This window comes from Hippoglossus hippoglossus, chromosome 5, assembly GCF_009819705.1.
Source record: "Hippoglossus hippoglossus isolate fHipHip1 chromosome 5, fHipHip1.pri, whole genome shotgun sequence".
Taxonomy (NCBI): domain Eukaryota; kingdom Metazoa; phylum Chordata; class Actinopteri; order Pleuronectiformes; family Pleuronectidae; genus Hippoglossus; species Hippoglossus hippoglossus.
This window is the reverse complement of record NC_047155.1, coordinates 23,409,570-23,423,115: the sequence shown is the minus strand read 5'-3', so window position 1 is coordinate 23,423,115 and position 13,546 is coordinate 23,409,570. Positions and strand designations below refer to the sequence as shown.

General features: G+C 42.1%; 2 protein-coding genes across 4 annotated transcripts; one reads left to right on the top strand and one right to left on the bottom strand.

Annotated features, from left to right (window-relative positions):
• The first annotated feature begins 2,504 nt into the window (after window positions 1-2,504).
• Window positions 2,505-6,721, top strand: gata1a (GATA binding protein 1a). Of its 2 annotated transcripts, XM_034584703.1 has the most exons (7): window positions 2,505-2,886; window positions 4,303-4,389; window positions 4,579-4,793; window positions 4,874-5,374; window positions 5,567-5,712; window positions 5,824-5,949; window positions 6,063-6,721. In XM_034584703.1, exons 3-7 carry the CDS (start codon window positions 4,580-4,582, stop codon window positions 6,348-6,350), a joined length of 1,275 nt encoding a protein of 424 aa, XP_034440594.1. In that variant the 5' UTR covers window positions 2,505-2,886; window positions 4,303-4,389; window position 4,579; the 3' UTR covers window positions 6,351-6,721. The 2 variants fall into 2 exon arrangements, with proteins under 2 accessions (XP_034440594.1, XP_034440593.1); XM_034584702.1 differs by lacking the exon at window positions 4,303-4,389 and having other exon boundaries at window positions 2,508-2,886.
• A 3,281-nt stretch (window positions 6,722-10,002) lies between these two features.
• LOC117761095 (bcl-2-like protein 1) lies at window positions 10,003-13,188 on the bottom strand. 2 transcript variants are annotated; one of them, XM_034584707.1, is made up of 3 exons: window positions 13,031-13,188; window positions 11,723-12,370; window positions 10,012-10,652 (listed from the first exon to the last, which is right to left on the bottom strand). In XM_034584707.1, exons 2-3 carry the CDS (start codon window positions 12,248-12,250, stop codon window positions 10,512-10,514), a joined length of 669 nt encoding a protein of 222 aa, XP_034440598.1. In that variant the 5' UTR covers window positions 12,251-12,370; window positions 13,031-13,188; the 3' UTR covers window positions 10,012-10,511. The 2 variants fall into 2 exon arrangements, with proteins under 2 accessions (XP_034440600.1, XP_034440598.1); XM_034584709.1 differs by lacking the exon at window positions 13,031-13,188 and having other exon boundaries at window positions 10,003-10,652; window positions 11,723-12,286.
• Between the last annotated feature and the right edge of the window lie 358 nt (window positions 13,189-13,546).

Below are 13,546 nucleotides of genomic sequence, written 5' to 3'. Positions count from 1 at the left end.
GGATCCTGAGATTATATGTATATATATATATATATATATATATATTTATATATAAAAAAAATGTGCTGACTAAAAATGTAAGTAACTGCTGATGATAATGGGGGAACTTAAGAAGAATGGGGGAGCTGTGTGTGTGTGTGTGTGTGTGTGTGTGTGTGTGTCCCGTACTTATACCTTTGTGAGAATCATTTTAAGTATAGACCCTACAGCGTAAGGACATTTTTGGAAAGTGAGGACATTTTGACCAGTCCACACTTTTCAATGGGCTGTTTGAGGTTTAAGACTTGGTTTTAGGGTTAGGGTTAGAATTAGGTTTAGGTTAGGGTCAGGGTAAGGTCAAGGGCATTTAGTTTGGATGGTTAGGGTTAGGGGAAAAGGAATGCATTATGTCAATGAGTGTCCTCACAACTATAGAGAGACATGCATTTGTGTGTGTGTGTGTCTGTGTGTGTGTGTGTGTGTGTGTGTGTCTGTGTGTGTGTGTGTGTGTGTGTGTGTGTGTGTGTGTGTGTGTGTGTGTGTGTGTGTGTGTGTGTGTGTGTGTGTGTGTGTGAGAGAAAGAGAGAGAGAGAGCCCTCCTGGGTATGTCCTGTAGCACTGCATGGCAGAGATAAGACCAACGCCTACCAAGAAGCCTGTTTCTCGGGAACCAGAAAATTGTCCCCAAAGTCCACTGGTGACACACAATGCTGTCTGTCCCACACAACCTCCCAACTGTCCAACAACACACTCCAGTGTCAGATCAAACTGCTTCTGTCGAGATACTGTCAACGGAACAGGCATGTTGTGTGTGTGTGTCTGTCAATGCATGTGCGTACATAGACTTATGTGAGTGAATATGGCACGACCACGGATGTGCTGCAATGTCCTCTGGGTCTGTGTGTACGTTTGTGCTGCTGCATGACAGCGAACGGCGGGGCCTGCAATTCCTGACTTCTTTCTTTCATCTTGATAGGCTCTTATCAGAGCAGAGCAGAGCGGCAGCAGCCACATCCCTGCCCAGCTGTCCGCACCGCCACAGAGAACTCATATCACTCCACCACTCATAATATTGGTTTCACTCACATTGCTGCACGGCAATGTGCACATCAGCATCATGCTTTTTCACTTTTAATATTTTTGTCTCCACTGCAAAACTGTGCATGGAGACATATACATACAACTGAGCGAAAATGGGATAAACCCTTGTACGTAATAAGTAAATTAGCTTCACTGCTTTCAAAATACTCAACCAATTTCCATAAAACTTGGTGGAGGGATGGGACATGACCCAAGGAAGAACTCAATAAATTCTGGTGCAGAAAAAAAATAGACATGTTCAGGGGATATCTGACATTTATGTGACAGGTTGGAGGAGATCCCCCCCAAAAAAAAAAAGATCTAGTAAATTTAAATGAGGTTTCAGAAGGGGAATGTTGGGCCTTGGTGGAGGTATGCACTCTGCTGGGTGACAGTATAGTTCCACATATTTTCCCTCATCCTGTCATGGCAAGCTGGAACATACCCAGCATGCACTTTGTGACAGGCAGGCTACATCCTGCGCAGGTGTAATTTACCGATCGCTTTCTTTTGTCACCTCTTAACAACCTGTCTTTCTTATTAAGGCAAAAATGCAGAATATAATTTCCTGATTAGTTGTCTGACCTGTGACCTTTCTGACCTTAACTGTATACAGCATTAAACAGTTTGTTTCTGTTGGCAGAAAACAGGAATTTGATACCGACTGTAGACAGAGTGACAAGTTGAGGTAAACAGGGCACTCTAATATAGTGCTGATGAAAGAATAACATATTCATTGATTTGCATCTGGCCTAACTGATGCAGTTTATTGGCATCCTCTTTGGGATACCATTTCAATTTAACTGCTGCTTACTTGGCAAAAAAGTGTTTCAAATAAAAAAAACTTCCCAACTGTTTCCCCCTGATTTCCCTGAAAACTGTTAATGGGCAAAGAGGGAGGAAAGTTGGGGAACTGCTTTGAATAGCAAATGACGATGACAATGTTGGGCTTGTGCGCAGCCAGGCCGTGTCTGCACCATATCTCTCCCACATGATTGCAGCCCTTCTCTCGATTTGCATTACTGTGCTCCAGTATAACCTCTGCTGGACCGCAAAGAAATTGAGTCTTTGTAATTTATATTTGCTTTGTTCAAATGTCCGTCAAACTCTTTTCCATGAGGGCTCGGCCTTATCAGGGGCAGTATGCACGTTTCATCAACAGGCAAAAAGCACCCGTCATTCTGTCTGCTGCCTGGATCTGCTGTGTGACATACATTATATTGTAATTATGAACCTGAGTAAATATGAAATCCTCCATTATAGATTTACATGAAATAAACCCATTCTGTTCATTTCTGTCCACCAGCTCCGTCTAACTGTCTGATAATAGCCTTGGTTCGGTGCTGATGAGCTTTTTCTATGTGGCGGAGCTCTCTGTGTGGAAATCATCAGAGATACCAACATGTTATCAACACCACACTGCAGCACACACTGCTATAAAGGAAGAGCAGAGGAATCAAGATTTAAAGCCGACTCCTTCACCTTGAGAACATGCTTCAGAAGCCGAAAAAAATGTCACTGACACTTTTATTTGTGGTATTTACAAATGAATCACACAGATAGGCATCGTTTTGAACCCGGGGATGTAAAATTTTTCAACTTTTCTCTCTCTCTGGATCAAAGAGGTGTGTCTTTCAAAAAAAAGTTGTCCCCCAACCCCTCCCACGAACTGTCTCTTAGCCCTAAACTTTGCTGGAGGTTGGAGAAGTTGTTCTTGTAGCATCCGCCTACACTGAGGTAGAGATAGTAACGCTGTGCCGCCGTCCACCTGCAGGCTGCCTTCATTAAATCCTGCTGCCCACCTCGATCATCTGGACACCAACTAAGGTAGGTGACCCCTTACGCTATTTGGCTCCTGTTGGTCTTAGCATTAAACAGTGAACAACATGCATCTGGTAAAACAATATCTGGCTTATGCAAACACAGTTGTGCATTTGAGACATTTACAGGAGGCTTTAATATCCCCTCAGGTCATTTATTGTTTGATTAACTGACTTGTAGGGAGATGAGGAGAAAGGAATTCGATTTTGGGTTGATGGAAATTCTGTTTCCTTCACGATGAAAAGGACACTTGCACTTAAACTTCGATAAAGCATTCACACTTTTGTTATTTTCTATTATTTAAAAAAAAAAAATTCTTGAAAATAATTCCATCTGTCTTTATCAAAGAGTGATTCATTTAATTTTGACAGAGGACTATTATGGTTTAGGATGTTTTGGATTTAAATCAAATTAAATATACTATCCTGTTGTAACTGTAACCATAACTGTATGTATGTCTATGTATTAATAGAAATAAATGTATTATTTGCACTCAGGACAGCAATTAACTTCAAATTAATTACAAATATTTCTTTGTGATGCTTATGTCTGACAATTAGTTTGAAGATGATTCCATCTCAATCTAGATATGATAAATAATAATAATGATAAGAATCCATTTTATTTCACAGTGCTTTTCCGGAAACCCAAGGACACCTTACAATATATCATTAATAAACACATGTGGAATTAAAGTTCTTGTTTTAATTTCTCAGTTTCTCAGCACCGTATTCTTTGTACACATCAGCACAACATGCTGCACTGCTTTGCTGCTGTGTTTTCACATTGCTCTTATTTCCTATTTAACAGATTTCTATTAATCAGATGAGATTAGTTTCACGTTGTATCAGTGGAGCTGGATATATTTAGCATTACTATAATGCTGTCTATCAGATTTTCTCACACGTTATCAGACACAATGAGCAGCTTCTCTTTCCGCTAAAGATATGGAATGAGAGTGGCCTTGTCTGCTATTGAAGTTCCCATTAAACTCTTCTACCACACTGAGATATTATATATCTCTATTAAACCTATTAGGTATTTTATAAAGGACAGCAAATGTGCTTTTTATGTTTTTATGTTTTCTTCTTTTGCCCTGTCAAATTAAATACACCACCACTGAACAATTGGTTAATTAAAACACAGCACACACATTACACAATTGGAAGACTGGTGTGGCAATGATGTGTGACAGAGGTTTTGGTAACACTTTCATTTTATCTGCTTTTTAAAAAAAATCGTATTTTGTAGTTTGTTGCTGTTTGTCCACCCGGCAGAGCCTCCCCCCCGAGGGCTTATAAGTATATGTATATTTTGCATTTTGACACACCTATTGTAGAAAGGCCCCTCAGCTACGGTCTGGCCATTGGCTGCATCAAAACATTTATAGCTCTGTTTATTTTTAGTTTTTTTTACTTTCAGCCACAGTCAAATGAGGATCCTAGAAAGGGAAGTTTGAAGAAACCTGCAGTCGAGAGATCTTGTCCTTGATAACCTCAAGTTGCACAGGTTGTTTTGAAGTGAACAGTCACTCAATCAAAGTTACTGTAAATCACAAAGTTATGACTTACTGTGGCCTTTTGCTGACACGGTTCTTTTCCAACGTGACAAAAACATCTAAATGAGCGTTACAAAATGCATTTGACAGAAAACGTGCTGTTGGTTTCTCACATCCGCCCCATGTTCTCTCCCTGTCAGTATGGAGGATTCCTCAGAGCAGTCCCACTGGGTGTCTCCAGCTCTGCTGAGCTCAGACGCTCTCGCTGGTTTCTCCTCCGAGCCCGGCCTGCTGCCTCCAGTGGAAGAGGGTGAGTCCTTCTTCTCCGGCCAGGACTCGGACTACAGTGGCCTTTCCTCTTTCTTCTCAAACCCAAGCCACAGCCGAGCAGCATCCACCTACAGACACAGCTCAGGTCAGTGCCCCACCCACTGTCACCCTACGAATTCCCCCCCACATCCACCCTGTAATTCATGACTGTCGATCTTTTCAAAGTTCGACCGGTGTTCAGCTCGCCGAGCCTCCTCAGCAACTTCCAGCTCCTGGACGTGCCTGCCACCCACTCCCTGAGCTCACCCTACAACCCCCCAGCCCCCAACTGGAGCAGCAGTCCTCTCACCAAGACCCCGCTGCACTCACACACCCCGGCTTCCCTCTACACTCCCGGACTCACCCCCTCCTTCATCACCTCCAGAGATGGATACTGCTCTCCGGGCAGAGAGAACAGGGAGAGCCCCAGGCTTCAGGAGGCCCTTAAGATCGAGCGCTTGAGCCCGCTGGGGGGGTCAGGTTCCAGCAGCAGCTTTCTGAACCTGACTTCTGCCAATGGGAGTGTATACACACCGTCATCCCACTCCCACCCACACATGCTGAGCCCCTACAGCTCGTACATGACTGGCCCGCAGGAGTACAGTTCTGCTGCTCTGTACTCCAGCCCCTGGATCAACCCCTCGTTCTCCCCCAAACTCCGCAACAAGATGAGGATATCCACTCCAGGTGAGGACGCACTGAGACATGACATCTCACCACAAGGTTCTGGACCGTTCAGTGACATCCTGACCTGAAGATGTTTCTAAAATTAATATTTTTATATATTTTAAATATTTGCATATATATGAATGAGTATCCACCATGAGGATTTTTATCAAAAGCATGAAGTAATAATTATGCCTGCTTGTTTCTGAACAGAGGCCAGAGAGTGTGTGAACTGTGGAGCCACAGCTACCCCTCTGTGGCGTCGGGATGGTACAGGCCACTACCTGTGCAATGCCTGTGGATTGTATCATAAGATGAATGGACAAAACAGACCTCTGATCCGGCCCAAGAAAAGACTGGTATGATCCACTGAGGGCTACTGATTGGCTTCCTAATACACAATTAAATTCGCAATTTGTTGCTGTCAGATCAATGTACATATTCAGATTATTTCCGTTTTTGTGTTTTAGATTGTCAGTAAGCGCGCAGGTACAATGTGTGCCAACTGTCACACAAGCACAACAACACTGTGGAGACGCAACGCCAATGGAGAGCCTGTGTGTAACGCCTGTGGCCTCTACTTCAAACTGCACAATGTGAGTCAGCCAGTCATTTAATATTCACAACTATAGTCTTTACAAAGAAATCCAGAGACTTCACCCTGAATCTGGTTGTACATAAAAATATACATTTGAATTTTTTTCCCCAGGTCAATCGGCCCCTCACCATGAAGAAGGACGGCATTCAAACACGCAACAGAAAAGTCTCCAACAAGAACAAGAAGAGCAAGAAGGTGGCCATGTTGGATCAGTACTCTGAGATGATCCAGCCGTCTTCTCTGGACGACAACGGCGGGCACTATTCCCTCGGCCCTGGGACTCTGCTGACCTACAGCCACGCACCGCATCTCATTCCAGCACCCTCCCCTCTGCACCCCTCTGCCTCCCTACCCTACACACACCACCTCAACACTGGCATGATGCCCACACTAGTGTGAAACAACAAAACCGGCACCGTCGTACATTCAGGAATCAGTGCAGTTGCCTGGTACTTTTTAGTGTGGTATTGTACATTTGTGTTTCTATGCCTCGTAAATGGAGTTTTCTGTATATTTTCACTGTATTTTATTAGACGACAACATTTTGTAGTTATGATCAGTCAGATAAAATCACTTTGCTGCACATTCTGTCAGCTGTAAATACAATCACAAATTGGATCCGACAGCCATGTTTGTGTCTCTTTTATTATTCATAATGTGAAATTAGTTCTTTAGTTTCGGGATTTTATGGGTCTGTTTTGTCTTTGCATGATTGATATTACCATATTGAGCTCTTTGCGGAGAAAATAATAAACGTGTGACTCATTCTGCTGGAGTTATGAAGGCTTTTCTTTTGAAAGTCATTTGAATTTTCACTTCATTGGTAAAGCCCACAGTTAAAGTCCAATGTATGGTGTTATTGTCCTCCCCTGCTCAGGTATAATAGTCTCTTTGTGCAGGTCAGAGCTCCACTTTGAAAGTGAGATTGTACGTAGCGGGTATGCAAATCCTCCTTTCAACTGAATAGAGAAATATTTAACTTAAGTGTAACACTTAAACCTGGTTGTATTTTTAGATCAGAGCAGCCAGTGGGTGAACGAGTGGGCTCCAAGTTCCACTGCACACACAAGGTCATGTTTGTGTTTGTTATTACTCATCAGTGCATGTATGCTCACGAGGGGAAGGCAGGGGGGGGGGTTGTCACGAATACAAATTCTACTCACATGTCACGCTTGAAACGTCAGAGGCCAAGCGGACATTGTTTCATAGTGATTTGCAACAACATACATCATAGGAGAGCTTTTATTTCTTCTTAAAGACAGAAACCACAAGGGAGAAAACTGGAAAGGGCTCTGACGCCCTGAGGTGAACGGAGTTTATGTCCTTGTTCTGATTGAAAGTATTCTCACCCTTTACTTGTGCAGAAATACCACAATGTAAAAATATGCCAATTAAAGTAAAAGTCCTGCATTTAAAATCCTACTTAAGTGTTTATAATGCATAAAACATACAAGACACTATATACTGTTGTAACTTGTCAAATTGTGGGTAATTTTAAATACTTTACATGATCTTAGGTAGTTTAATCGGTAATGATGCATCATTTTTGTCTGCTGGTCATAAGTACTAAGATATTTTCATTTGGAAAATAAAATAGCTGAATTTTTTTTTTTATTTAGTCCAATAATCCCATATAAAATAAAATGAAATAAAAAAGATTAGACGTATAAAGAAAGAGAAAATGCTTCATCAAGTAGATTTTAGTGATGTTGAGCTTCTGTTATCGTGCTACATCCACAGTATCACACTCAGTGAACCTGATATAACTGTTTCTTATTGATCAAACTTCGTCACTGATTAGATTTGACCTTTTGGGGAAAGTTCTTTGACAGAACTTGCAGCAACAGACAACTGAAATCTTAACAAAGAATCAGATCAAACAAATCATCCGCAAGTAGCTATTTTTTCAGCATTTTATTTAAAAGCCATGCAGTAAACCCAGCCCTGAGATGTGTACAGTACAGTGTGTGCAGTGTACGTTTTATGTTGAGCAGCAGCAGCAGAAGGGCATGGGTAGCTCACTCAGGACTGGGGAGAGACTGATAAGTTATCACTGAGGCCACAGACTCCAAACCATCCACCTGCTGCTGGCACCGCCGCTCTCACACTCCCTGTCAGTTAGTCAAAGAGGGGCGCAGTGTGCACTGTAGGTATTTAGACATGACACTCAGAGGAGCTATGATGAATACATAAATATATCACCTGAAGGCCAACAAATGGTTACTGTACAGTTTAGGTGGATCAGTGTGGCTCTACATTTGTTTGTGGGAAAAAGAAAAGTGTTTACTCATAGTTTCAAAAATCAGTATGTCATGTTCGGGTTGAATGAATCCACTAAGGTTTATTAATCTGTGGGCACACAGAACACTTCACTTGAGACAAATCTGTTAATTATCAGTGTGTGTGTGTGTGTGTGTGTGTGTGTGTGTGTGTGTGTGTGTGTGTGTGTGTGTGTGTGTGTGTGTGTGTGTGTGTGTGCGCGTGTGTGTGATTTCATAGCTGATTTGTACACGCTTCAGTGCAGGTGTCAGGGAGAAATAAGACATTTATGCATTTTGGTTTCAGCTTTATGAGCACCACCCTGTGAACGCCGGGTCACAACACCCACACACACACACACACACCTGAGTGTATTGGTGATAAACCAACTCTAATTTCCTCTTAGTTTCGCTTCTTTAATTTCTTTACCAGTCAACCATTCAAATACCTCCTGATCATGACATGTGATGTGTGACCTGTGTGAACTTACATAGTTAGAACAGTTAAGAAAGGTCATGAAATGTCTAAATTCAATATTAGTTGGCAAGTGAGTCCATAATTTTTCCTCTTCCTTAACTGTCTCTATCTGTTGTTTATCTGGTGCAGCTGCCAGCTCTGCTCTGGGGAAATGGCAACAAATGACAAGGATAGATTAGAGACCACAGGCGCGCTCCTGTTCTGTCACATGGCCGTCCGTTAGTGGCCTTCTCTCTCAAACTCCCTGCTTGTCTCTGCTCACATTCAGCCTGTTCTGGGCTTAGTTGTAGCAGAATAATTTACAACAGAGAAGCTAGCTCTGTTTAATCTTTGTCACCTACTCATGTTTGGATTGTGAGACATTTTAAACAACAAGAACCAGATGTATTTCTGACTGACAGACGTACATCTACATCACACTGTTACATCCACGGTGAGAAACAATAGAGCTATGTGCATAGCCTTTAGCGTGAGTAATGTCATTTGGAATTTTCTGGTTCACAAGCGCCCTCAGATGGTAACAACACAACACTGCAGCTCCTATTTTTCCTCAACTGACATGACTGTTCAGGATGTAAAAGCCTGAGCTCTTCCGTAACAAGATACACACGTACTGTGTGTTTACAGTTTACAGTTTGCACTGTCATCTACACAGAACATTACTGAGAGAACGTTGCACCTTTACTTTTCAGACTTTGACAGTTTCCACAATAGCATACATATATATATATATATATATATATATGTTAGTGGTAATGTTTATGAGTTTTTCTGCATTCCAAGCAGTAACAATGTGTTGAAGCATAATGTATTTAAAGTAAGGTCTGTGTATTTTCAACTGTTTTAGATATACTTATGTTTGATTGATTCATTTATGGGTGTGGTGAGTATCTTTTCAACAGTTTGACCCAGAAAAGATCCTGTTTTCGACAGTTATGATAATGCAGTAAATCTCCAGGATTCACCACATGCCTGTATTCATTTACTGTAAATCAGTTTCCTCTGTGCTTGAAAAAAACTAACAATTTGGGCTCATAATGTACTTTTACTCCAGACTGATGATGAAGCTGAACTGTTGTACTTAATCAACTTAATCAATCTGATGATTCCACAATGGTTCACAGTTTTGGAGCCTGAACATATAACATTTACTCTATATAATAAATACTAAATTCTAACACAAACATATGACATTGCTATAAGTCCTAAGGGAAATAGCATACACAATTAAAGTTTGGTGGTTTCAGGCAACTTATTGTTGATGCATGTGTGTTTTCACATTGCTTACAGTCGATAAAAGAAAAAACAGAATAAATACACAAGAAAAACATAAATATATTTATTAATTTTTTCTAAGCATGCCTTAAACTCCAGTACGGCCAACAAAAGGAGCTGAGCATTACACAGTGAAAAGGAAATATAACCTACATATTCTGTCAGTTTCAGGGTATTAAAAATTGGTCCTTGGATAACACACAAAGAAAAACGTAAAAAATAAGCAGTCTCATCAATCCAGCTCTACGTTTTCCCACTGATTCTTAGCTTATCAGGTTCATTTAAAGCACTTCCAGTCTGGAGTCATCAGCCTGTAACAGGTGAAAATCTCTGCTCTGTTTTCAAAACAATAAAAGACACAGGACAAAGCGGGTGGGAAGCGTAACAGCTCACCAAGCTACATGTTATAGATACTCCCACAAACTGCTTCAGCCAATCCACGTTCTGTCAGTGCACGAGCAGACTGGGCTTTTTGTAAACATTTACTATTTAGTTGTATTTCTGTTGGCGTAGCGTAACACAGGGTGTGGTAAACGAGATGCAGCACTTTCATTGTCTCTTAGCGATGAGCATCGCAATCAGCACTCCTGTTAACACCCCCACTCCAACTAGCAGCCATCTCTTCACGGTCTCATGATATCGCCGCGCTCCTGCACCCGCGTCTTGTCCGAAAATCTCAGCAAAGCAGTCCTGGAATGAAAAGGAAATTTGATTTAGGCAAAAAAAAAACAAGTGGGAGAGGAATTTTGTTATGAGGTAATATTTAGGTTTCTATCCATCCAAATTAAAGGAATACTTCACCAAAATTATAAAGTTGAGGCCAAACTATTTTGCACAAAAATTTGTGCATAGTTGTTTTGCAATCTTTTCTCCCTTTTTTCTCGTAAACAATAATAAACTGAACATATTACATTGTTACAAATTGTAAATTAAAACAAATAATTCAGAAATAGTTTAAAATTAAATCAAACATAATTAAAACAAATTTGCAGTGGAACCAAATTAGAAAGTGACAATACAAAAACTAAACATTACATTTTTTTAATTCTGAAAAATACTGGATAATAAAGTTTAGAAGTTGTAAGAAAATGTTTTACCAAGCATGAGAAAACAAATCAAAAGGCAGAAAAATGTTCCGTGCTGCTTTTCTAAATCACTTTTACCGACTGCAGCTGCTCTCCTCCATTAGAGCCAAGCTACAAATTGTCCGAGCAACCTTTAAAAATCTACGTAGAGAGAATTTGATACACCCCAACCAGTCGAGGCAGATGGCCGCCCACACCGAGTCTGGTTCTGCTAGAAATACTAATAAAATTGAATTGAATTCTCAAAAAGGAGAGTTTAAGCAGTTTGGTGGAACCAAAGCACAGGAACTACAGTGGGTGGCTAAGGTTCAGGAGACACACGATTGGCCACTAACCAGGTGGTTGGCCCCTTTGTCTCCCTGAATTTACGTGCCGAAGTCCCCTTGGGCAAGATACTGAACCCTAAAGGCTATGCTCTGCTGATATTGTGTGAAATTCATGTGGGATCCTTTTGATGTAAAGTATCATGAGGCCAGGCTTTGCTGTCGCACTAATAACTAATCCTCACTGTAACTGAATGATTGTAATTAATAACTAAAACGCTGAGTTTCAGAATGATATTGACAATGATTGTATTGTGTGAGTCACATTATGGCCTGCTTCTAATTGGTACTGGATCACCCACAGTCTGTTATAAATGAGGCTGCATGTTGGGTCCATCCCCTGGCGACTCACCCAGCCTCCTTGGCTCTGGATCCACGGACTGAGGCGCTCATCCAGGTACATGGTCATCCAGTCTGCGATGCGGGAGACCAGCTCGCTCATATTCTTCTCCATGCATTCCACACACAGCACACCCCCAAAAGAAAACAGGCCCACAATACGTCCCCAGTTGACTCCGTCCTTGAACACCTCATCCATCACACTCTTGAAGCTGTGGTAGGCTGTGTCAGGAGTGATGTCGAGCTGCAAGGAAACCTCACTGAACGCTTGCCTGAAGAGCAGCTCAAACTCGTCAGCAGAGTCCCGGAGAGCTGCCTTCACGGCCTCCATGCCACCACCCGGGGTGACAGATGGCGTCCCCTGCTCACTACACCTGTCCCTGCAGTTGACCAGCAAGCCGTTACTGGCGGCTGAGGTCGCATTGTCTCCCTCAGTCCTCCCGCCAGCATCCTCTGGCCTCAGTAGAGAGGTTGGGTAGTTCCTCTGAGACAGCCTGTAGCTGATAAAGAACTCCACCAGCTCTCTGTTGCTGTACGACATTATGTCCACAGTGTGAAGCTCCAACACACAGCCAGCCTAGTCAGACCCCACGCCTTCTCCTGCCATTCCTCTCACTCTGTCGCCTGCCACATCAGAGCTTCTTCACCTCGCAGCAGCAGTCTGGGAGAAGCCAGGGGGGAGAGAAGGTTACGTTAGTTCATGTCAGGAGACGTGATGCAACTTGTGCTGCTGTAAACATCCTCTGGTTCCCATTCATTTCTCTCTAATATGAAATTCTACCAGGACAGTTGCTAGAGATGTGCAAATCATCCAATCTGCATATTTTAAACTAGTCACATTATCATTGATGGGATTGTATTTTAGTGCAAACACATGTTCTGCATTAGTACACAATGATAGAGTAAATCTGAAAATAAAAGTAATGCAGTCTTGATGTCCCCAGTATGATTCAGTTATCTGTCCATAGACTGATCTACAGACATGGATGGCAACTACAGGATGACTCGGATGATCAGAAAATCTGATCCAAACCCTGGGACAAATATTTCACAACAAACGTGAGCCAACAACCAACAGCTGACTTGCAGGGTTAGCATTGTGAAATCAAATAACTGATCATTAGATCGCTCCGATGTGCGTCAAACCAAATATGTGCGTTTACATGGCAACCTATCCTCGCTGACAGCTGCAGGTCACGTAAATACAGCCAGGTTTAGCTTCCGCTGCTAACTAGCTGTTTACTAACAGTCCACAGGGAACGCACCAAAAAACCGCTAGCTGCATCCATGGCTGTGCTCGATGGCTGACATGTGTACTTACTGCTGCTCAGGGCTGGTTCTCGGTGAGGCTGCAGCTATGGAGTCAGTAAACGCTGGATGTGAGCCTGCAGACACAATATGGACATTCTTGCAGCTGCAGACTGACCGCTGATGCACGCTGGCGGTTGGCCAATTCTGCTACTGTACCAGCCAGAAGTCCCGCCCTCCCGCTGCTCCTGCGCCAATCAGCGTCCGAGGCAAACAGGAAGTCAGGGGGCCCGTGGAGTGACATCAGAATGGTTGAAGAAGGGACACTGCTTTATTTGTGTAACACTGACCAATGAGGATGGAGTGACTGCAAACCTGCTGTCATCGTTTTAGCTTTTGAAACTAAACAGTGTGGCTCGTCTTTGCTACTGTTGTTGCACTTTTTCTAAATAAAGCTTTTCCCTTTTTTTGTTAATATGACCGTTGATGAATTACAAGCAGTATCTGACCTCTGGTTCCAAAAATCCAATTGGCAAGTGTAATTTTCTAATAATAATAATAATAATAATAATAATAATAATGTAATCTA